Here is a 25,088-nt window from a genome sequence, read left to right as displayed (position 1 = left end):
GGCAATCCTTGCTTTACTGCACGCCCGGAAACTCATCCCCCTGCAATCCCTGCTTTACTGCGTGCCCGGAAACTCATCCCTCAGCAATCCCTGCTTTACTGCGTGCCCGGAAACTCATCCCTCAGCAATCCCTGCTTTACTGCGCGCCCGGAAACTCATCCCCCAGCAATCCCTGCTTTACTGCGCGCCCGGAAAGGTAAAAACACAATATAATGCCTATAATTGTACTCGACACGATTCCACGGGGTTCTCACCACACTTCCTCATGTTCGGCCGCGAAGCCAGACTACCGGTGGATATACAGTTGAGAGTCGCCACCGATGGGGTACCCAATACAACCCACTTCCGATATGTACAGAGATTACAGGAAAGTCTGCAGCGAGCCTACGGTCAAGCCAAGAAAGCCACCGAAAAATTGAATGCCGGAAACAAGAGGCGATATGACCATAAAGTAAAACACAGAGACATTAAACCTGGCGATGCCGTACTCCTCCGCAACCTGGGAGTACCGGGAAAACATAAGCTGGCCGATCGATGGCGAGAAGGGGTATACGAGGTGGTTTCCCAATTGCCCGGTCTTCCAGTCTTCCGTATCAAAGACTCAGAGGGTCGGGTGAAGACCTGGCATTGTGATCATCTGCTCCCTATTCCTCAAATAGAAGAAGGAGACTTGGAGTGGCCTACATCTCCCCTGGGTGGGGAAATGTCATCCGGAGAAGAAGTCGGGGACAAGGAAAGTCTGGAAGATCCACAGGAAGGAACCTCTCAAAGGGGCCTTCCGGCTGCGGGGGCATCTCCCGGAGGAGCTACGGGTAAAGAGCCCCTTGGCCCAACGACAGAGACGCTGACTCCAATGAGCCAGCCGCTAGATCCACAGAGCCCGTGCTTTGTGCCACAAAGAGACTTTATAGACTTGCCCAGCCCCTCAAGGGCAGAGTTGGAGAAACCCGAGGGAAATTGCTACTCTCCAGAAGAGGTAGCTGAAGAACCAATTCGCAGAAGCCAAAGAGCTGGTCAACCTCCAACGCGGTTGGCTTACGATCACTTTGGGGCACCCCATTATGAGGCTCAGCAGTGGGCTCGCAATCGCGTCCAATCCGTTATTATCATGTTCAGTGAGATGTACAAGTTGATTTAGAGACCTATGTATTAGCTGTTTTTCATTATATAAATGGTTGTACGGTTATCGTTGTCCAAGCGGGGATGTTGGAATCCACAGTGGGGAGGATGTAGCAGTGACCCCTGGTTCACCCTGTTAGCGCGGGAAGTTGCGCCTGCACAGAGGTAGTTGCAAAGCCCGCGAAGGAGGAGAGTGCTAATTGGTGGAAGGTAGCAACCCTTGTCCCAGCAGCCCCACGGGTACCTTGTGACCGGGTTGAGCCAATGGGCTGAGGAGGTGGAGGAGAGTAAGGGAGGTGTATGCACGCACGTGGAGTCAGAGCTGGTTGGAGAGGAGAGGAGACGGAGCTTCGGTCTCAGGGAGGGTAACCGCCCCTGTGCAGGCCGTGTGCCCCAGGCCCAGTTAGGCCCTGAGTCACTATAGAGATAAGCGGATCTAGGGATTCCCATAGTGAGGTTCCGGTTCCCCATAGTGCCATTCGATTGGAGCAGGACTATCCTAGTAGCGGGAGATCTGGGCTCAGACCCCGCTAGTTCATCACGAGTGTCCGGGTGGGATCGGCCTGGACCGCTGCGTAGGCGAGAGAACGACTGCTGCCTCGTGGGGACCCTTTGCGAAGAGTGTAGCAGCTCCGGGTACCGGAGTACCCGGCAGGTATTTCAACAAGTGCACCAACGGTACCATCCATTCATTCGGGACACAGCTGCGCAGTCACCCATACACCTACGCATACACACACATTTGGCTCCCTGGTGAGCTGGAGGACTTATCCCTTGGGGATTGGACACGGGGTGGGATCACCCGGTGGAGGGGACGGGGAGTGTTGGCGTCCGCCGTGACGCGGTATAGAGTGTCTCCGGAAGGAGGGTTGCTATGTATGTATGTCAATGAAGTTTATATGCAAGTAAAGACAGTTGGTTACAGTATTAGGCTGTGTGGTGGTAATTACTGTATATACGTCCTGCGAAGATCCACTCCCCCACTGGCGGGAGCTGTCGCAGGTGGAGGCGCTGCACCCGTTATAAGTTATTGCGCGAGTACCCCAGGCTCTCCGTGGCAGAGACTTAGGCCCTGTGAGCCTACAGGTGATACAGCACATAGTAGCGGCCTGCAAGCGATAGGAAGCAGGGCTACATATTTATAAAATGTTTTACCAGGAAGTAATACATTGAGAGTTATCTCTCATTTTCAAGTATGTCCTGGGCACACAGTTAAGACAAATAATACATGGTTACAAATACAGTTACATAAATGAACAGGGTATACATTATATACAAGACATTGCATGCACGGTTACAGAAAATATATATTATGGGCGAATGAAACAATTACAGACCAGATTAAAATGTGTGACAGCCTTAGATATGAAAGAACTTAGACTGGTGGTGGATGTGAGAGTCTCTAGTAGGTTGTTCCAGTTTTGGGGTGCACAGTAAGAGAAGGAGGAGCGGCCGGATACTTTGCTGAACCTTGGGACCATGAACAGTCTTTTGGAGTCTGATCTCAGGTGATAGGTGCTGCATGTGGTAGGGGTGAGGAGCTTGTTCAGTTAGACGGGTAGCTTGCCCATAAAGAATTTAAAGGTAAGACAGGAAAGGTGAACTTTGCGCCTAGACTCGAGTGATGACCAATCTAGTTCTTTGAGCATTTCTCAGTGATGTGTGTTGTAGTTGCACTGTAGAACAATTGACAAATTGAATTGTAGAGGGTGTCAAGTTTGCTAAGGTGGGTTTGAGGTGCCGAGCCATATACTATGTCTCCATAGTCAATAATTGGCATTAGCATCTGCTGTGCGATACGCTTTCTGACCAGGCGACTTAGGGAGGATTTGTTCCTGTCAAGTACCCCTAGTTTGGCATAGGTCTTGGTTGTCAGGGTATCTGTCACGGTAGCTTATGACAAGATATAATGAACACCAAATATCTGGGTTGAACTGAACGAGACTTAGATATAATAAAATATAATTTATTCCTTAAATAAGGTGAACACAGCAATATAGTACAATTAACAGACAAGAAGATAACACTTACTTAGGGTTGGGGGATGGAGAAGTATCCAATAGCAATTCTCCAACAGTCCAGTGACATTCAAGATGGGATCAGAAGCATAACTCCGGCACAACTAAAAACTGTGGGGTTGACACAGTTTATATACCTGTGCAACCCTATTCTTAACATTGAACACAGCCTATTGGTGAACAATTATCTAACGTGGAGACACAGACTAACAGACTAACCCATGCCCTCAGGTAACAGAGTTTGTTGATTGAGTAATGCTTAATCCCTAGACATTGGGTAAACAATCAAGGCAGTTAGCTTTTTGATCACCGTGCTTAGGCCACTCAGCCGTCTGGCCTTCATGACCCATTAGCCTAGCAAATGGCGTCTGCATTTTCAGAACAGATCCCAAAATAAAATACATATACACTTTAATATCTACACATATTAATAAATTCCATTCGTGTGGGCTCAGTGGGTCGACCTTTGCCAGTTTTTTTTTTTTTTTTCAACTTATTCTTTATTTGTTTTTTTTGTTTTGTTAAGAAAAGTGGGGAGTGGAATACAAAACACAAAAAGGGGAACATGTTACTTGCGAATCACATACAGTTGTATCAAGTGAATAACACATTCAATGGGGAGACAATAATGACATCACTGTTATTACAGCGTTTAAAGTAGTGAATACAGAAAATTAACTCAAAAGACTTAAAAGGGGAAAAAGAAAAAGAAGGAAATGTCATTGCTTTTAGAATATTCATTTCTTTTGTTGTCATACCAGCTTAACCTCCATGCATTTGTAGAGTATCCGAAACTGGATACTGGATACCCTCCAGGCTCACCTCTGCATTTTATACAATTACGATTCCTATCACACCAGGGTTGTCTCAATAGTGAAGCTCTTGTTATTTATTGTCATGTATTTTTTTTTTTTTTTTTTTAATTTCCCTAGCTAGTGTGTTTTTACCTCACCTATTTTTTGCTTTTCAGGACTGGAGAGTAGCCCTCGAAAGATATCTATTTCCTATATAGGTTCTCCACGGTTCCCAGACGTCTATGTATTTCTGTACTGTGTCGTTTTGTATCCCCGTCAGTTTTTCCATAAGACAGATCCTCCATAATCTCGCTTTTACAGCGTGTATGGCCGGCTGCTGTTCCTGTTTCCAGGCTTTGGCTATTTCGCATCTGGCAGCTGTATATATGTGTGTCAGGAGTTTGTCGTCAGTTTTTTCTATGTTTTCAATTGGTCTGCATAGCAGTACCTTCCAGGGGTCTAGGGGGAAGTCATACCCAAGAATTGTCTGCGCCATATCATGTGTGGCCCTCCATAGCTTTGTTACCTTTGGGCACGTCCACCACATATGTATAAACGATCCCTGCTGGCCACACCACCGTGTACACAGTGGGGACGTGTTTCTAAAAAATTTGGACAATCGTAGTGGGGTGTAGTACCATTGGTGGAGCATTTTATATGCATTTTCTTTTATTAATACACATGTGGAGCTCTTTGCTATTCCTTCAAATATGTTATCCCACTGCTCTTGATCTAGTTCTCCCAGCTCTTCTTCCCACCTCGTCCTCAATTTGGGCTTTATCTCCAATTCCTGTTTGCCTTCTGCAAGTATGCTGTATACTTTAGAGATTAGGCCCTTTTTGTCCTCCCCCATGAGGCACAAATCCTCAAATGTTGTGAAGTCGCTATACGGACCTGTCTTCTGTATGTGATCCCTCAATTGAAGATACCTAAAAAAGGCCGAATCAGGGAGGCCATAGTCTCTCTTTACTACCTCAAACGTCTTAATAGCGTTGTTTGCCCATAGATCTTTTACCCTTATGATATCTGCCTTGCACCAGTCTTTAAACGCTGTTGGTTCCGTGCCCGGGGTAAAGCTAATATTGTCAAATAGTGGTGTCATCTGAGATTTGTTGGTGGATAGCCCATGTTTAAGTTTTAATGAATCCCACATGGCTAGCGAGTGTGTGATAGATTCCAGGGGCACCATCAGTGCTGGTCTTTCTTTCTTTGTTAACCACAGTATCATTTCTATGGATGACCCAGACATCACATGGGACTCAATTTCCACCCACTTTTTCTTCTGTTTATGTGCATGCCAGTGAACCAGTTGGCTTACATGCGCCGCTTGATAATATTGCCACAAGTGTGGCAAAGCTAGCCCTCCTGACTGTTTGGATCTATATAATGTGGGCAGCTTTATTCTCGCTTTTTTGTTATTCCATATGAATTTTGTGATAGCTTTCTGCAGCTCATGCATGTCCCTGGGTCTGACCTGTACTGGAAGTGTGTGGAAAAGGTACAATATTCTTGGCAATAAGTTCAGTTTGATGGCAGTTATTCTACCCAACCATGATATATGATATCTGGACCATTCTTCTAATTCTTTTTTCAGCGTTTTTATTAGTGATGGGTAGTTGGTCTCATATATAGTGTCGGGTGTGTTAGTCAACCATATTCCCAAGTACTTTATGGCCTGTGTCTTCCACGCGAAATCAAAGTTTATTTTTATTAGCTTTAGTTGTTCCTGAGGGAGATTTATATTTAGGGCTTCGGATTTTTCGTTATTTATTTTAAACCCCGATAGTTTCTGGAACTCTGACAAGTTACTAAATAAGTTTGGGAGTGAGGTGAAGGGTTTTGAAATGGTTAACAATATGTCATCGGCGAACAATGCTAGTTTGTATTCTTTTTGTTTGACCTTAATCCCCCCGATATCTGGGTTCGCCCTGATTTGAGCTGCTAACGGTTCTATCGCCAATGCGAACAATAGGGGTGACGGGGGGCAGCCTTGTCTTGTGCCATTCTTTATGTTGATTTTCTCAGTCTGCATATTAATATAGGATACTTTAGCTGTGGGTTCTCCGTATAGTGATGTAACAGCATTCATAAATTTGCCTTTTACCCCAAATGCTCGAAGTGTCTCAAACATATATCCCCAATCAATACGATCAAAAGCCTTTTCGGCGTCTAGAGATAGTAGCATCGAAGGCGTTTTATTGTGTTTGGCTATCTGGATTAAGTCAATTGTTCTTCGTGTATTATCCCCGGCCTGACGACCTCGTATGAATCCAGCCTGATCTGCGTCTATCAGTTGCGGAAGATACGTATTCAATCTTGTGGCTAATATTTTGGAAAATATTTTGAGATCGTTATTGATCAAGGATATCGGTCTGTAGCTTTTGCATTGGGTGGGGTCTTTTCCCTCTTTATGTATTAATATTATTTTTGATTCCAGCATCGTTTGAGGAAACTGCTCTCCCTCAAGAGCTTTGTTAAATATCTTTAGTAATTGGGGAACTAATATGTGGGCTAATTTTTTATAGTAAATATTGGATAGACCATATGGTCCCGGGGCCTTGGAGTTCTTCAACCCCGTTATTGTTTCTAATACCTCTGTCGACGTAATTGGCTGGGATAGTGTTGTTATATCCTGTTCTGTGAGTTTAGGCAAATTTATTTTTCTGAGAAATGCTCTCTGTTTTTTCTTGGTGGTGTTCCCTTTATCTACTTTATCTCCTTTGTATAGCTCTTTGTAATATGTGGTGAATTCATTAGCTATTGTCTGTGGGTTTGTTGTGCACACCCCATCTTTTCTTCTAATGCTATGTATTCTAGATTGCATTCTATCCTTCCTCAATCTTGTGGCCAGCATTGTGTCGGCCTTATTGGCCTTCTCGTAGAATTTTTGTTTTGTCCATGCTATGGCCTTTTCAGCTTTATCAGTAAGTAGTAAATTTAGTTTCCCTCTGAGGTCCCGCAATTCAGTCTCCATGGCTATGCTATGATTTACTTTATGTGCCTCCTCTAGGGTCTTTATCTTTCTTGCAGGCTTGTTGTTTGTTTCTGTCTCTCCCTCTTTCTATGCGATGCGACGCTGATAAGTTTTCCTCTCACCACAGCCTTATGGGCCTCCCAAAGGATATAGGGTGAGTTCACGCTACCTTCGTTTATTTGGAAGTAGTTGGAGGCCTCGTTACTGATCTCAACTATGACTTCTGGCATCTTTAATAGAGACTCGTTTAGTCTCCATGTCCCTTTACTTGGTTTTTTGTGTATGTCGTCAATGTGCACTTCAACTGGACCATGATCTGACCAAGTAATAGGGTGTATTGTAGCCTTTGTAATTTTTGGGATCAGTAAGGAATCTACAAATATGTAGTCTATCCTTGTGTATACTTTGTGGGGGGCTGAATAGAAAGAGAAGTCCCTTTTCTGTGGATTCATCTCCTTCCATGCATCCCTTAAATCAAACTCTTTAAGTCCCTCTCTTAGGGTTTTTCTCTCCCCCTTTCGGGCAGCCATTGTCTTAGCTAGGGCAGGTTTAGATCTGTCTTGTTTTTCATTTAAGGCTATATTAAAATCTCCCGCCATGACCAGGCGGCCCCGGGAGATTGTGCCCAGCAGTCGAAACAATTTTGTGAAAAATATTCTCTTATTTTCATTTGGTGCGTACACATTAACTAGGGTTATTTGTGTATCCTCTATGCTCCCCGTGATTATTAGGTATCGTCCTTCTGGGTCCCTTCTTACCCTGTCTACCATAAATGGAGAGTTCCTTGCTAGGAGTATGGCCACCCCTCTTTTCTTTTCATCCTTTGCCGAAGCTGTGTATATCTGGGGGTATAACTTGTCCCAATACGTGGGGGTGGAGCCAGCAGTGAAGTGCGTTTCTTGTAGGAATATTATGTCCCCTGATAGTCTCTTATATTCTGTCATGGCTAGCTTCCTTTTTACCACATTGTTCAATCCCTTGGTGTTATGCGATATTAGTGTTAGTGTCATTTGTTTTTACCTGGGTGTGAGGTCTTCTTCTCTAGTGGATTCGTTTTCTGGTTTCCCTTGAGGGTCGGCATGGAGGGTATCCCTGCACCTCGTACAGTAATGACAACATTCAAACATGTAAACATCAAAAATAAAACAACATATATAGGATAATCCAGGTGACTAACATAGCCTGGATTTGTGTGTTCACTGGACGTGAACGAACTTTCTCTGCGGTTGCGCAGTAGCGCTAATCCAACACCCATAACCTTGGGTGTGTACCAAAGTCCCAGGCGGCGGGCCCGCTCAACAAATCAACCTTTTTTTTTTTTTTATCAGTTAACATTTCTATCCCTTTTTGTTTATTTTTTATTTAATATAGTAGACCTTCCTTACCAAATGTGTACCTCTATACCATTGTGACCAGATTTATATAGAGCAAGCATGACTCAACAGTCGGGATCATACATTTACCCTTTCTTGTCTACAAATCCCCCCTCCTACATTTTTTCTGTTTCATTTATTTATTTTTGCCTAGCTACATGTATTCTGCGTACTGTCACCAGTACTTCTACTTCTACCTTACGGATTACCCGCTCAACCATGGGGGGGGGGGAATGATGTTGGCCCCTTCTTATTTCTAATCTGGATCTATATAACACATCTCAGTCTATCATTTGGACATAGTTCCTTATGTCGGGATTTACGGGTCTTCTCCACTTTAACAGGTTTTGCATAGACCTAAAATTTAAGATTTCTGGGGTTTCTTTGGATTTCTTCTGTGTGGAGTGGCTCCTCTGCCCACTTCTTTCCATACGGGTCTGGCGGGAGGCGGTCTGTGTTCTTCGCTGGACATGGAGTCTGGTGGTTGCAACCCCAGTCTTTCTAGGAAGTCCACTCCCTCCTCTGGATCCCTCATGTAGGCTTGCGTTCCATTTCTGGTGGCGATAAGGCGGAATGGAAACCCCCATTTGTATCGAATTTCGTTGTCTCTCAAGAATTTAGTGATATGTTACAGGGCCATCCTCTTCAACAGCGTTGATGGTTCCAGATCATTGTACACATCTATTGTCACATCTCCCCATTTCAGCCCTCCTTTTTCCCTGGCAAGGGTGAGAACCGCTTCTTTGGATTTGAAGTAGTGCAGCCGCACCACTACATCCCTTGCTCTTTCTCCGGCTTGTGGTCTCGGTCTGAGTGCTCTGTGCGCCCTGTCAAGGAGCAGTGTTGATGGGGGCATTCCTGGAAGGAGTGTCTGTAGCCATTCCGTTGTTGCTTTTTCTAGGTCTGTGACCGTCTCTGGAATGTTTTTGAACCTGAGGTTGTTTCTTCTTGCCCGATTTTCTTGGTCCTCCTGTTTCTCCTCCATGTCCGCCATTCTGGAGCGTAGGGCCAGGATCTCCGTATCTATAGTTGTCTGGTTGTTGATGACTTCGTCCACTTTATGTTCCAACGTGTCCGTGCGCTCTCCTATGGAGCTGACCTCTGATCTTTAAGTGCACTTTGTAGCTCTTGGTGGAGTAAGGTTTTTAGGCTGGCGTATAGATTCTCAATGTCTTTTTTAGTTGATGTTTGGTTACACACCTCAGGTTCGGGCTCGGGTTCTGCGTCTGACTGTACAGGAGATGTCACTCTGCTGTCTGAGCGGCCCGATTTGTTTCTGTCTTTTGCCTTAAAAAAGTCTTGCGAAGTCGGCTTTTTCGGAGCCATTTTGGGGATTTCTCTTTACCAATCTATGTGTTTCCTGCTTCTGATAGTTTGTTAAATGTTCTTAAATGCCCGCCGCCTCATGGAGCCCGCTTCAAACGGTCATTGTGGACTGCACCACTTGCGCTCCACTGAGGAGCATTTTTGCTTTAATTGTTACAGCCTTGGGTGTTCTGGCGGAGCGCAAGACTGGGGTCTCTCCAGCGGAGGGGCGTGGGTCTCCTCTGGTATGGCTGCTCTCCCTCCTGTCTGCTGTATGTTTAATGGTGTAATGCTTTACTTTTCTCTTGGGGGATGTGCTTTTTTTTTTTTTTATTCTTTTCATCTGTGTATTTGCTACAGTATGGTGTTTTGATTTTGAGCAGAATCTGTTGTTTGGTAGTAGACCTTTGCTGTAGTGATTTTTAGCAGAGGTGCATAAGATAAGAACTGCCAGCTCCAGAACACGTGTATCTCAGGCGTGGCCAAGACACAAAGCAGGCAGGACGTGTGCATGCTCAGCTCCGTCCCAAGAGTGACCATAATAAAGATCATAGGGACCAAGAAACCCCTAAAAAGTACCCAAAACGCTGGGGGAAGATACCCTCCACGTGCTGACTGCTCCGGTGGCGGGGGATTTTACACAGTCCCAAAGACCAAAGATAAAAAACGGGTCCCCTGGGCCCCCTTCTCCTCATTGCCGAGAGTCTAAGATGGCGGCTAAGAAGATCGGAGCCTCATAGACCGAGCGCCAAATCCCACTAGACAGCCTCCCTGATATCAAGAGCTGCTGCTCGCCAAACCTGTTGGGATCCGGAGCACGGAAAGGGAGTCCGCTCGACGGGAGCCATCAACCCGCCGCTGGCACTGCCGGAGAGAGGTGGGTGAAGCGCGGGAGCGGCGGCGCATGTTGGGCCTTTGATCCCCTCCTCTTGCTCTGCATACGGGGAACTCCCGTGCCAGCCCGCTCCGGGAGACAGCCGCACGGTGTACAGCGGGAGCCATCTGCTGCGAGTGAGCCCGACCGCCGGGGGTTCGGGAGGTGAGGGCGCGCAGGGTGGTGGAGGTGGTGCCAGGAGATCAGCAGGCAGCCATCTTGCCCCTGAAGCGCTCAGAGGCCCTGGAAAGTACGGGGGCGATTCTGGGCTGACGCAGAGCCGAAAAATACCATTGGGACTCCCCCCCCCCCCCTCTTTACATGAGCCCACTAGGAGGTGTGTGGGGAAAAAATTAGGGGTAGAACTGACCACCGAGCTGCTACAACTCAGCTATAAAATGGCCACAGGACTTTGCCAGTTTTTAATGCATACAGTGACTCCACATATTGGCCAAATATGAACTCTCTGCAATCTTCAGAACTGGAGATACAGAAATGCACTTTAAAACATTAAAATACATGCTTATAATAGGAACAGGGGAACATACATTTTCAAGGTACAACAAGGTGCAAACCTCATCCCTGGACCTTTAATACCGGCCACCCCCTTTCTCCCTCTACAGTATCAAAGTGCATTCCGAATGTTAAGTGGGAGTCAAACCATATGCCCAGGTATTTAAAACTAGTGACAGGGGTTAGGGTGGTGTTAGCGTTGGTTCTAATCAGCTCAGTCACTGGAAGCTTTAAAAATGTAGTCTTGGTCCCAAATACCATTGTTACAGTCTTGTCAGTGTTTAAAAACAGTTTGTTTTGGGAGATCCAGTTTTCAAGTCTCAAAAAGTCAGACTGAAGTATGTGTTGAAGGTCAGAGAGGCTATGGCTATGTGCATATAGGATTGTGTCATCTGCATGCATGTGTATTGAGGCTTCCTTACAAGCTGTGGGAAGATCATTAATGAACACTGATCAGAGTAGGGGCCCCAGAACAGAGCCTTGCGGGACACCACAGGTGATATCCAGGGGGTTGGAGTTAGAGCCTGAGATGGACACATGTTGGGATCTTCCTGATAGGTAGGACTGAAACCAGTTTAAAGCATGCTTCCCTATTCCGGAGCTGTGGAGTTTGTTAAGCAGGATAGCATGATCAACTGTATCAGAAGCCTTTGCAAAATCTAGGAATATTGCACCAGTGAGTTGACCCCGTTCCATTCCACACTGGATTTCATTGCAAACTTTTAGCAGGATAGTTACAGTGGAGTGTTTGGGATGAAAGCCAGATTGGAATTGGCTTGGTAAATTTGTCTTGGTATAGTAATCGCTTAATTGGGAGTGAACACATTTTTCCATGACTTTGGATAGGATTGGGAGAAGTGAGATTGGCCTGTAGTTTGAGACAGTGTTTTTGTCCTCACTTTTGAAGATTGGCACAACTCTGGCAGTTTTCCAGGTGTTAGGGATATGGCCTGCAGACAGGATAGAGTTGACTATGGAAGCAATTGGTTTGGCAATGGCTGGGGCACCAAGTCGTAGGAACCTAGACTGTAGTAAGTCAGGTCCACATTGGCTGCTTAGTTTTAGTTTGAGGAGCGCTTGTGTAATCTCCTCTTCGGATACTGGGCCAAATTGAAAATTGTGGGCAGTGTTGGGAGGGGGTGGGGCTATGTGGGTACTCCCAGGATGAGATTCAGGTTTGTGGTTTGGTCTGCGTTTCGCTAATAAGTTAGTGGCACACACAGCTGACTAAAAAGGTTACATAACACCTGAAGTGCTAAACCTCTGTCACATGTCACCAAACACCCCATGTGAGCACAGATAGGAGACATGCTGCAAATTCTTTTAAATACTTATTCCTCATATTGTATACTGCAGCCAGGAACTTACAGGGTTAATGGTCACACAGCTAAAGTCTGAGTAACAAACTCCCCGCCCCTGTGTGCTGAGAAGGGAAACGCCCCACTGGTTATATGAGAGAAAGGAGAATTTCAGTTTCGTTTCCTGTTGCTGCTTCCAAGCATGGCGTCTGCTGGTCTGAGAGAGGAGCTAACCTGCCCCATCTGCCTGAGCATTTATACCCAGCCTGTAACGCTGAGATGTGGGCATAACTTCTGCCAGGGCTGTATTGGGAGTGTGTGGGATTCCCAGGAGGGATCTGGACTTTATACCTGTCCTGAATGCAGAGCAGAGTTTCAGGAGCGTCCTGCACTGCAGAGGAACCTGAAGCTGTGTAACATAGCGGAGCGTTTCCTTTCTACTCAGCCGGAGCAGGAGGAGGGTGTGATCTTCTGCACTTACTGTGTTACCTCCTCTGTACCTGCTGCTAAAACATGTCTGCTGTGTGACGCCTCCCTGTGTGATATTCACCTAGAGAGACACAGCAAGTCAGAGGAACACGTCTTAACTGAGCCAACCACTTCCTTAAAGAACAGGAAATGTCCCGTCCACAAGGAGATCCTGAAGTATTACTGCACTGAGGATGCTGCCTGTATCTGTGTGTCCTGCTGCCTGGTCGGAGAGCACATGGGACACCAGGTGGAGTCACTGAATGAGGCCTCTGAGAAGAAGAAGGTGAAACTGAGACATGTTCTGGAGAAACTGACCTCAGTGAGAGAGGAGACTGAGAAAAGGGCCCAGAGTCTGCAGGGACAGAAGAGAGAAGTGCAAGAGAAAGCAGCCGGGGTAACAGACCGAGTCACTGCCCTGATTAGGGACATCAGGGAACAGCTGGAAGTCCTAGAGAAGCAAGTCCTGAGTGAGATCACCAGGTGGGAAGAGCAGGTTTCTCTCCGAGTCTCTGATCTAATCCAGCAGCTGGAAATAAAGAAGGACGAGCTGTCCAGGAAGATGCTTCACATTGAGGAGCTGTGCAACATCACTGATCCACTAACTGTCTTACAGGGACGGGAGTCAGACAATGCTGAGGACAGAGAGAGAGGGGGTAATAAGGTCCCTGCTGTAGGGGATTTGGATGAGGTTCTGATCCCACTGACCTTACAGAGATTAGCTGATATTGTGACTGATCTAATAGCAAAGAGCGGGTTCTGTGTGCAGGGGGATTCAGGCATATTACTGGATGTAAATACAGCTGCTAATGATGTATCTGTATCAGGTGACCTGAAAACTGCATCCTGCTCAGTAACAGACCAGTTACGCCCAAATACACCAGAGAGATTTGAGAGTTATCAGGTTTTAAGCAGCAGGAGTTTTTCCTCAGGACAACATTACTGGGAAGTGGAGATCAGTAAATCAGGGCACAGGAGAGTAGGGATTTCCTATCCCAGTATAGAAAGGAAAGGACGTCAGTCCCTCATAGGACATAATAAGAAGTCCTGGGGTTTGTTCGTGTGGGATAATAATCATTTAGTGATACATGACTCAATACTAACACGGATATATCCCGAGTCTCCCTCGCCGAGATTAGGAATATACCTGGACTATGAGGCTGGGCGGCTGTCCTTTTATCAGCTGTGTGACCCGATCAGACACTTACACACCGTCACTGCCACCTTCACTGAGCCTCTTCATGCTGCGTTCTGTGTATGTAATAAAGGCTGGGTCAGAACCAGGAGCTAGGAGTACTGATCCCGGCCCAGCAGGGGAACCCATAGAAACAGTATATATAATATAGTACATAGAAATAAGAATATACTGGGAGGGATTCAGTAAGCGAGGGAGAGAAAAGGGGAATATATCTCATGTATTAATCAGTTACCCAGAGGGGCCCTTCAGCACTTTGCAATGTATATATATATATATCTCACATACCTGTCCTGGGGATATCTGATTGCGTTAATCTTTGTTTAGTTCCTGTTCTGGGAGCGAGCGTATAGAAGTAATATAGGAGAGTATACCCATTACATATATATGTTTGTGCTGTGTCAGTAAATGGAAATGCTTTATAATATAAGAATTGTATGATGCAGAATAACATATTCCTGCTTCTCCCTGAGAATGTTTGTCAGACAAGTGTTTCTCTCACCGCGTCTCTCATCTCATTTAATAAATGTTATCACAATATTTCTAGGTGTGTGATACTGTAAAGAGATGCGTCACTTCCCCGGATATAACTCTGCCGCTGAGTTATTTTGGCCCTAGGTGGGACGGCATCTTTAAAGGCGCGTGGGGTAATAATATAATATCTGATAGTCTTATTAATCTTGTCACCTCCCAATGAGCGTTTATTCTATTCCTGTTATTCTGCTGTGTGCAGTGATTCCTGCCTTTCTTGTTATGCTGCAGAATATAATATGTAGTGGGGATATCTGCCAAACATTTACGTTTCTTAGGGATAAACCTGTCCTGTTCATAGGAAATAATGGGGTTACTGTCCCATGATTTAATGTGTATATTATCTCCTGAGATATTAGGGGAAAAGCCTCTACTGTCCTGTAACATTGCCCTTTATCCCTTTTACTTGTTATTTACACACCCACAGTACTGCTGCTTGTTATTTACACACCCACAGTACCGCTGCTTGTTATTTACACACCCACAGTACCACTGCTTGTTATTTACACACACACAGTACCGCTGCTTGTTATTTACACACACACAGTACCGCTGCTTGTTATTTACACACACACACAGCACCGCTGCTTGTTATTTACACACCCACAGTACCGCTGCTTATTATTTACATACTGGACACCTAACAAGCTCCTATTGAACCCCCAAAATGACCACAACATATATATAAGCATATGAGTGTCACAGAGGAGTGCTACTGAGCATGGCAATATATATTTTAAAACCAGAGACAAAACATAAAACACAGACAAAGCTCAGTTTTTAGCACATCCAGTGAGACTCATACACGGTACAGTGCCTAAATATATATGTATAAATATCTAATAAGTAAAATGGTCTTTTAGTTTGACATTTTTGGCCAAAATTGTTGTAAGCCCCTGAGCCAACGCCACGGCAGACCACATATCAGGGGTCCCTAACGCTAATATAAATTCTTAATAACCTGTGTAATAACAGGAATAATGATTTATAGTAAATCTGTCAATATTAGTTGCAAAGTTCTAAGTCTGACTGAAGCTTTTATTAACCTGTACATTACCAGGAAAAGCACTCTGTATTAGAGATGTCACAGCCAAACTGCAAGCAGGCAAGTTCCCCTGAGTGGAAGATGCTATGGAGTGAGCCCATAACCATTTAAATGTGGGAGGGGGTGAGCTTAAATTAGGAAGGAGGTTGCCACCCTCCAATCAGCCATGACTAGCTGGACAAGAATTGTAAAACATACTGGACACTAACAAGCTCCTATTGAACCCCCAAAATGACCACAACATATATATAAGCATATGAGTGTCACAGAGGAGTGCTACTGAGCATGGCAATATATATTTTAAAACCAGAGACAAAACATAAAACACAGACAAAGCTCAGTTTTTAGCACATCCAGTGAGACTCATACACGGTACAGTGCCTAAATATATATGTATAAATATCTAATAAGTAAAATGGTCTTTTAGTTTGACATTATTATTTACACACACACAGTACCGCTGCTTGTTATTTACATTCTCACATCACCGCTGCTTGTTATTTACACAATCGCAGTACCGCTTTTGTTTGTCAGACAAGTGTTTATCTCACCACGTCTCTCATCTCATTTTATATAAGAAAGGCTGGGTCAGAATCAGGAGCTAGGAGTACTGATCCCGCCCAGCAGGGGAACCCATAGAAACAGTATATATAATATAGTACATAGAAATAAGAATATACTGGGAGGGAATCAGTGAGCGAGGGAGAGAACAGGGGAATATATCTCATGTATTAATCAGTTGCCCAGAGGGGCCCCTTCAGTATATATATATATACAAATACAACTGTATGCTCATCTGCATGTCTTAGGCAGGTCTGCAACCCCGCCTTTCCCCATTATTACCCAGCATACAGCACTTCCACTGCAGCAAGGGATTCTGGGAAATAACATGCAAATGAGCACACAGTGTCACTTTTTGCCTCAAAACCCATTTTTAACAGTCAATTTTTGAGGCAAAAAGTGACACTGTGTGCTCATCTGCATGTCATTTCCCGGAATCCCTTGCTGCAGTGGAAGTGCTGTGTGCTGGTTGATAATGGGGAAAGGCGGGGTTGCAGACCTGCCTAAGACATGCAGATGAGCATACAGTTGAATTTGTATATTTGCTTTCCTGTGGAGGGTTTTTGTCACTTTTTTTACTCACCATAACTTAACTCAGTATTATATATATATATATATATATATATATATATATATATATATATATATATATATATACATATATATACATGTAGAGGTATCAGTACCGTGTTAGCCGAGCTTCAATAATCAAAAAATAAATAGATGATACCGTTCTGTGGCTAACGAAATGCTTTTATTTGTGCGAGCTTTCGAGATACACTGATCTCTTCTTCCGGCGATGTTACAATGAATGAAGCAAGGATAACTTAAAAACAGTGTCTCTTGGAATGTTATCTGTGCTTGTCCTTCCCCCGGTGTGGATGTGTTTTATGGCTAGAGGTGTCAAAGGGTAACTGAAAGCAAGTGAAGAAAGAGTGTGTATGTGTATCAGTGTGAATAAAAATGAATGGAGAGCCCACAGTATAAACAGTGCTCTACACAAGGTGTGTGTGGAGTGAGAGGGATATAAATGGTGTGGGTGGGTGTGGAAATGTGAGAGTTTGTAGCACAACTAAAAGTGTGTGTGGATACTATGTGGTCCCTATTGGTGTATATGGATGGAAAAATAAGGAGTATTAGTATGTGTGAGAGACAGCTGTGTGTGCATACATATAGCACAGTATGTACAGACATGGCCTTTAGCACTCATGGGAAGAGAGTTCGCTAGTGTCAGTAATGACTCATAAAATTTCGATCTCTGTTTAGGCCACTGCTAAGTGTCCCGAACAGTTGCATAAATTTGTATTCATGCAACCGTCTCTCTTTCGGGGTTTTAAGATTACCTTTGAGTATGGCAACCCTCAGATCGTTCATCTTATGGCCAGAGTCAGAGAAATGTTCGCCAACAGGACTGTCTCTTGTTACTTTTAGTTGTGCTACAAACTCTCACATTTCCACACCCACCCACACCATTTATATCCCTCTCACTCCACACACACCTTGTGTAGAGCACTGTTTATACTGTGGACTCTCCATTCATTTTTATTCACACTGATACACATACACACTCTTTCTTCACTTGCTTTCAGTTACCCTTTGACACCTCTAGCCATAAAACACATCCACACCGGGGGAAGGACAAGCACAGATAACATTCCAAGAGACACTGTTTTTAAGTTATCCTTGCTTCATTCATTGTAACATCGCCGGAAGAAGAGATCAGTGTATCTCGAAAGCTCGCACAAATAAAAGCATTTCGTTAGCCACAGAACGGTATCATCTATTTATTTTTTGATTATATATATATATATATATATATATATATATATATATATATATATAGATGTATGGTAACCAAGGGAATCCTGATGACCAAAGATGACAGCACACCGCATGGATGATACAAAAGACGTGTATTGTGAAACACAGGGCCGCCAACGTTTCGGTCCTCGTAGAGGGACCTTCCTCAGGGAAGTGCACTCGCATTGTATTATGCAGAATAACATATTCCTGCTTCTCCCTGAGAATGTTTGTCAGACAAGTGTTTATCTCACCGCGTCTCTCATCTCATTTAATAAATGTTATCACAATATTTCTAGGTGTGTGATACTGTAAAGAGATGCGTCAGTTCCCCAGTTTATAAAAAGGAGGGGTGAGACCCCCTAGTGAGACTGAAGTGAGAGACCCCCTAGTCACTAGTTGCCGGGCAGCGATAGCAGCGCTGTTCTAACGCGCTATTGTCACACTCACTGCTCCCTGACCAATCCAATGTAGTATCAGGGAAGCGGTGAAAAAACTGTAATAAAGCGCAACAAATATTGTGATATACTCACGCTGCAGCCTAAACACCAGCGGTTTCCCCAAAACCGCAAATTAAAACCTAAACAGAACAGTGTTCATGGCGCAAAGTGATAAAACAGTTAATATGTGCAAATGAGCCCAGTGTTAGTTAGCACTGAAACACACATAATACTGTAACTGCGAGTAGGAGATTCTCCAGGTCAGCAGGCTCTTTGTAGCCCCTCATACTGCCACGAATCAGTGCCTTTGGGTGACTGCTATCTGCATGTAGATATGCATTCCTGGCATGGGGTTTTGTAAAAATATCTGTTTGTATACTGAGGCATACCGAAAGGACAGTTTATGAGGTATAAACGTCTCTGCTCTAACTGAGAAACATTTCTGCAACACTCCAAATTATTGGGTTCTAAGTTTCTATCCAGAGGATATACCCAAGAGAATGTGGATTCGGCATTTCTGAGTGCTGACTCTATGGACCGAGCTGATTTACTAACACACAAAAAAAGTGACAATCATACAGATACGGTATTCACTAACAGTCCACTGTTTATTACAAAATATAGTAAGCATGCATCACAAATACGACAAATAATTTCAAAGCACTGGAACATACTGAAACTGGACACAGATCTAGAACCACACACTAAATCAGGCCCGAGGTTCGCATTCAGAAAAGCAAAAACACTAGCCACGTCCATATCTAGAAGTATGTTCCAATCTAAACAATCAGGTATAGGCAATGTACCAAAGGGATTTTTCAAATGTGGATTCTGCAAATACTGCAAGTACGCATCTCCTACTAAAAGAGTACATACATTGTTTCCTAACAGCAAACACAGGGTTAATACATTTATCAACTGTAAAACCACCCATGTTATTTACGTGATCACATGTGGGTTTAATTTCAGATATGTAGGTAGAACTATTAGGCCATTGTATGTGAGAATATCCGAGCACATCAGGCTAATAAACAAACACGATCTATTTCACCCAGTAGCTAAACATTTCTCCCAATGCCCGCTTGGCGGGTTAAAGAATTTTTACATTTTTTGGTGCAGAACATATAGCTCCCCATGTAAGAGGAGGTAACAGATTGAACCGTTTAAATAAAAGGGAAATGTCCTGGATCTTTTCTCTCAATACTCTGCAACCGTTTGGTATAAATGTGGAATGGGAACTGAAACATTTCCTTCACGACTGATATATTCACAACCATTATTCCTTGGTCTCCTACCATTTTCCCATTCCTCTCCCTCCCCCCCCCCATCCTCCCCCCCCCCCATCCTCCCCCCCCCCCCATCCTCCCCCCCCCCCCATCCTCCCCCCCCCCCCCATCCTCCCCCCCTTCCCCCCCCCCCTCACCCCCTTCCCCCCCCCTCACCCCCTTCCCCCCCCCTCACCCCCTTCCCCCCCCCCTCACCCCCTTCCCCCCCCCCCCTCACCCCCTTCCCCCCCCCCTCACCCCCTTCCCCTTCATTCACTGCACTTCCTTTCCCTTCTCCACACACTCTCTAACCCACACAGACCCCCCCCCCACACACACACACCCTTTCCCCCCCCTCCCCTCCTCCCCCCATTCCTCACTTCCCCTTTTCCCTCCCCCCTGCCCCCTCGTCCCCCCCCCCCCACCCCTTTCCCCCTTCCCCCACCCCCCCACCCCTTTCCCCACCCCCCCACCCCCCCACCCCTTTCCCCACCCCCCCACCCCTTTCCCCCTTCCCCCACCCCCCCACCCCTTTCCCCCTTCCCCCACCCCCCCACCCCTTTCCCCCTTCCCCCACCCCTTTCCCCCTTCCCCCACCCCTTTCCCCCTTCCCCCTTCCCTGCTTGGCCCCGTCTTGCATCACTGGAGATGTTAAATTGTACTTAAATTGTACCTATATGTTGATAGATTCAATATGTTGCTGTGTCATTAAGGACTGTATTATTGACTATGAATATATGACCTTTTATATGGCGACTAATTTTCTTTAACCCCTTAGGGGTAATACTGATTCTGGAGAATATCTCATTGTCTCTGTACATCATCTGTTCCATACAATCGGGTATATGATTATAATAATATATTAGATTTATTGCATTAACAAAACACACTGGATGCATTTATATAACTTTTTGTTTTTAATCATGACCTCATGTATATCATTTATATTACTTAATATATTGTCTGTATCTATGGATATATTGTGGATGATAATCATGTGGTCATTTTTAGTGTGTATATTTTAATCAACATCAAGGTTGTGGGTGTCTGATGATATACACCTGCTGCTTGTTCATTGGGCAAGGTATGCGGGTGTGGCAATCTGTACTGACTATAACTAGGTGTCTTTTATGCAAGCGGATCACTCTTTGACAAAGGCCTTGCAGGCTGAAACGCATCAGAGGATCCGCTTGCACCGTGTAAGAATAAAGCTTTTCTACATTCACATATCAGCCTTCTTCATTCATTGCGGCTGTGCGGCGATTTTACCCCCTTTGGGAGGATTTCTACAGTGCTGTTTGCATCGCTGGCACGCCGATCTGCTGGAGATCAACAGCTGTTCCTGTGGATTAACCCGGAAGTCATACGGAGGCCGCCGGTCTGGTGACCACCCACCGCGCCGGAGCGGGTGCAGGGTAGGCGGCGAAGAGGACACTGGCGTTCCATAGGGCTGGGGCGCCACATCTATACTAAGCTGAGAACGACCAACAGGAGCAGCTACCTCATTTTCAAGAGGACAAGCAAGGTGTCTACAACCCCAAAGGCAAATATGTGAGTCTTTTTATCTCAACTTGTTGGTGCTCGCAGTGAGCCAGTTGTTGGAAGAGATATCACACACACCATACTCATTCATGAGGGGGTCACTATGCTTAATGTCCATATATAAACCAGTAGGATTGTTCTAATTCTTAGCGCCTGGTGGGTCAATCACTGATTTACCCGTTATATACACATTACTATACTGCATTATGTGCAGCTCATACAGGCTTCCAGCAGGGTAATACGCAGCGCTGTTATTGTGTGTGTGTGTGTGTGTGTGTGTGTGTATATATATATATTCATATATATTCATATATATATATATTCATATTCGGTGGCATGATAGGTAAGAAGGTTAGAATAAATGGCTATACTGCATTATGTGCAGCTTATACAGGCTTCCTGCACGGAAATGATGACGGTAATACGCAGCGCTGTTATTATATGTTGCAGTGTGTGTGTGTGTGTGTGTGTGTGTGTGTATATACGCAGGGCTGTTATTATATGTGGCTGTGTGTGTGTGTGTGTGTGTGTGTGTGTGTATATATATATTCGGTGGCATGATAGGTAAGAAGGTTAGAATAAATGGCTATACTGCATTATGTGCAGCTTATACAGGCTTCCTGCAGGGAAATGATGGCAGGGTAATACGCAGCGCTGTTATTATATGTTGCAGTGTGTGTGTGTGTGTGTGTGTGTGTGTGTGTGTATATACGCAGGGCTGTTATTATATGTGGCAGTGTGTGTGTGTGTGTGTGTGTATATACGCAGGGCTGTTATTATATGTGGCAGTGTGTGTGTGTGTGTGTATATACGCAGGGCTGTTATTATATGTTGCTGTGTGTGTGTGTATATACGCAGCGCTGTTATTATATGTTGCTGTGTGTGTGTGTGTGTATATATATTCGGTGGCATGATAGGTAAGAAGGTTAGAATAAATGGCTATACTGCATTATGTGCAGCTTATACAGGCTTCCTGCACGGAAATGATGGCAGGGTAATACACAGCGCTGTTATTATATGTTGCAGTGTGTGTGTGTGTGTGTGTGTGTGTGTGTGTGTGTGTGTGTGTGTGTGTGTGTGTATATATTCGGTGGCATGATAGGTAAGAAGATTAGAATAAATGACTATACTGCATTATGTGCAGCTTATACAGGCTTCCTGCACGGAAATGATGGCAGGGTAATACGCAGGGCTGTTATTATATGTTGCAGTGTGTGTGTGTGTGTGTGTGTGTGTGTGTGTGTGTGTGTGTGTGTGTGTGTGTGTGTGTGTGTGTGTGTGTGTGTGTGTGTGTGTGTGTATTCGGTGGCATGATAGGTAAGAAGGTTAGAATAAATGGCTATACTGCATTATGTGCAGCTTATACAGGCTTCCTGCACGGAAATGATGACAGGGTAATACGTAGGGCTGTTATTATATGTTGCTGTGTGTGTGTGTGTGTGTGTGTGTGTGTGTGTGTGTGTGTGTGTGTGTGTATATACGCAGCGCTGTTATTATATGTTGCAGTGTGTGTGTGTGTGTGTGTGTGTGTATACGCAGGGCTGTTATTATATGTAGCAGTGTGTTTGTGTGTGTGTGTGTGTATATACGCAGCGCTGTTATTATATGTTGCAGTGTGTGTGTGTGTGTGTGTGTGTGTGTGTGTGTGTGTGTGTATATATATATTCGGTGGCATGAAAGGTAAGAAGGTTAGAATAAATGGCTATACTGCATTATGTGCAGCTTATACAGGCTTCCTGCACGGAAATGATGACAGGGTAATACGCAGGGCTGTTATTATATGTTGCAGTGTGTGTGTGTGTGTGTGTGTGTGTGTGTGTGTGTATACGCAGGGCTGTTATTATATGTTGCAGTGTGTGTGTGTGTGTGTGTGTGTGTATATACGCAGGGCTTTTATTATATGTTGCAGTGTGTGTGTGTGTGTGTGTGTGTGTGTGTGTGTGTGTGTGTATACGCAGCGCTGTTATTATATGTTGCACCTGTATGTACAAATTAATCTGCCTGGGAAAAGATTGGCGCAAAATGGCCGCCGTGACAATCTCCTCACCAACTGTTTCAGCCTGCTGTCATTGTGGCTCCGCCCCTTATTTACATGTGACCAATCAGCAGTGCAGCCTGTGAGTCAGTGTGCAGTCTCACCATAACACTGACACTCTCTCCCTGCAGTCTCACCATAACACTGACACTCTCCCTGCAGTCTCACATAACACTGACACTCTCTCCCTGCTGAATCACCCCTGCAGTCTCACCATAACACTGACACTCTCTCCCTGCTGAATCACCCCTGCAGTCTCACCATAACACTGACACTCTCTCCCTGCAGTCTCACCATAACACTGACTCTCTCCCTGCAGTCTCACCATAAAACTGACACACTCTCCCTGCAGTCTCACCATAACACTGACACTCTCCCTGCAGTCTCACCATAACACTGACACTCTCTCCAAGCGGTCTCACAATAACACTGACACTCTCTCCCTGCAGTCTCACCATAACACTGACACTCTCTCCCTGCAGTCTCACCATAACACTGACACTCTCTCCCTGCAGTCTCACCATAACACTGACTCTCTCCCTGCAGTCTCACCATAACACTGACACTCTCCCTGCAGTCTCACCATAACACTGACACTCTCCCTGCAGTCTCACATAACACTGACACTCTCCCTGCTGAATCACCCCTGCAGTCTCACCATAACACTGACACTCTCTCCCTGCTGAATCACCCCTGCAGTCTCACCATAACACTGACACTCTCTCCCTGCAGTCTCACCATAACACTGACACTCTCTCCCTGCAGTCTCACCATAACACTGACTCTCTCCCTGCAGTCTCACCATAAAACGGACACACTCTCCCTGCAGTCTCACCATAACACTGACACTCTCTCCCTGCGGTCTCACAATAACACTGACACTCTCTCCCTGCTGAATCACCCCTGCAGTCTCACCATAACACTGACACTCTCTCCCTGCGGTCTCACCATAACACTGACACTCTCTCCCTGCGGTCTCACAATAACACTGACACTCTCTCCCTGCTGAATCACCCTGCAGTCTCATCATAACACTGACACTCTCTCCATGCAGTCTCACCATATCACTGACACTCTCTCCTTGCTGAATCATCCCTGCAGTCTCACCATAACACTGACACTCTCTCCCTGCAGTCTCACCATAACACTGACACTCTCTCCCTGCAGTCTCACCATAACACTGACACTCTCTCCCTGCAGTCTCACCATAACACTGACACTCTCTCTCTGCAGTCTCACCACAACACTGACACTCTCTCCCTGCAGTCTCACCACAACACTGACACTCTCTCCCTACAGACTCACCATAACACTGACACTCTCTCCCTGCTGAATCACCCCTGCAGTCTCACCATAACACTGACACTCTCTCCCTGCAGTCTCACCATAACACTGAAAATTTCTCCCTGCAGTCTCACCATAACACTGACTCTCTCCCTGCAGTCTCACCATAACACTGACACTCTCTCTCTGCAGTCTCACCACAACACTGACACTCTCTCCCTGCAGTCTCACCACAACACTGACACTCTCTCCCTACAGACTCACCATAACACTGACACTCTCTCCCTGCTGAATCACCCCTGCAGTCTCACCATAACACTGACACTCTCTCCCTGCAGTCTCACCATAACACTGACACTCACTCCCTGCAGTCTCACCATAACACTGACACTCTCTCCCTGCGGTCTCACCATAACACTGACACTCTCTCCCTGCGGTCTCACCATAACACTGACACTCTCTCCCTGCGGTCTCACCATAACACTGACACTCTCTCCCTGCGGTCTCACCATAACACTGACACTCTCTCCCTGCGGTCTCACCATAACACTGACACTCTCTCCCTGCAGTCTCACCATAACACTGACACGCTCTCCCTGCGGTCTCACCATAACACTGACACTCTCCCTGCAGTCTCACCATAACACTGACACT

General features: G+C 45.3%; 1 protein-coding gene across 1 annotated transcript; it reads left to right on the top strand.

Annotated features, from left to right (window-relative positions):
- Positions 1–12,438: 12,438 nt before the first annotated feature.
- Positions 12,439–16,272, top strand: LOC142471266 (E3 ubiquitin/ISG15 ligase TRIM25-like). The gene is given in 2 exon segments (XM_075578078.1): positions 12,439–13,929; positions 13,932–16,272. Coding segments are annotated over 2 exon segments (1,497 nt in total). The 5' UTR covers positions 12,439–12,470; the 3' UTR covers positions 13,970–16,272.
- Positions 16,273–25,088: the final 8,816 nt, after the last annotated feature.

This window comes from Ascaphus truei, chromosome 20 (genome assembly GCF_040206685.1).
Source record: "Ascaphus truei isolate aAscTru1 chromosome 20, aAscTru1.hap1, whole genome shotgun sequence".
NCBI lineage: Eukaryota > Metazoa > Chordata > Amphibia > Anura > Ascaphidae > Ascaphus > Ascaphus truei.
The sequence above is the reverse complement of the archived record's forward strand: the minus strand, read 5'-3'. Positions and strand labels throughout refer to the sequence as shown.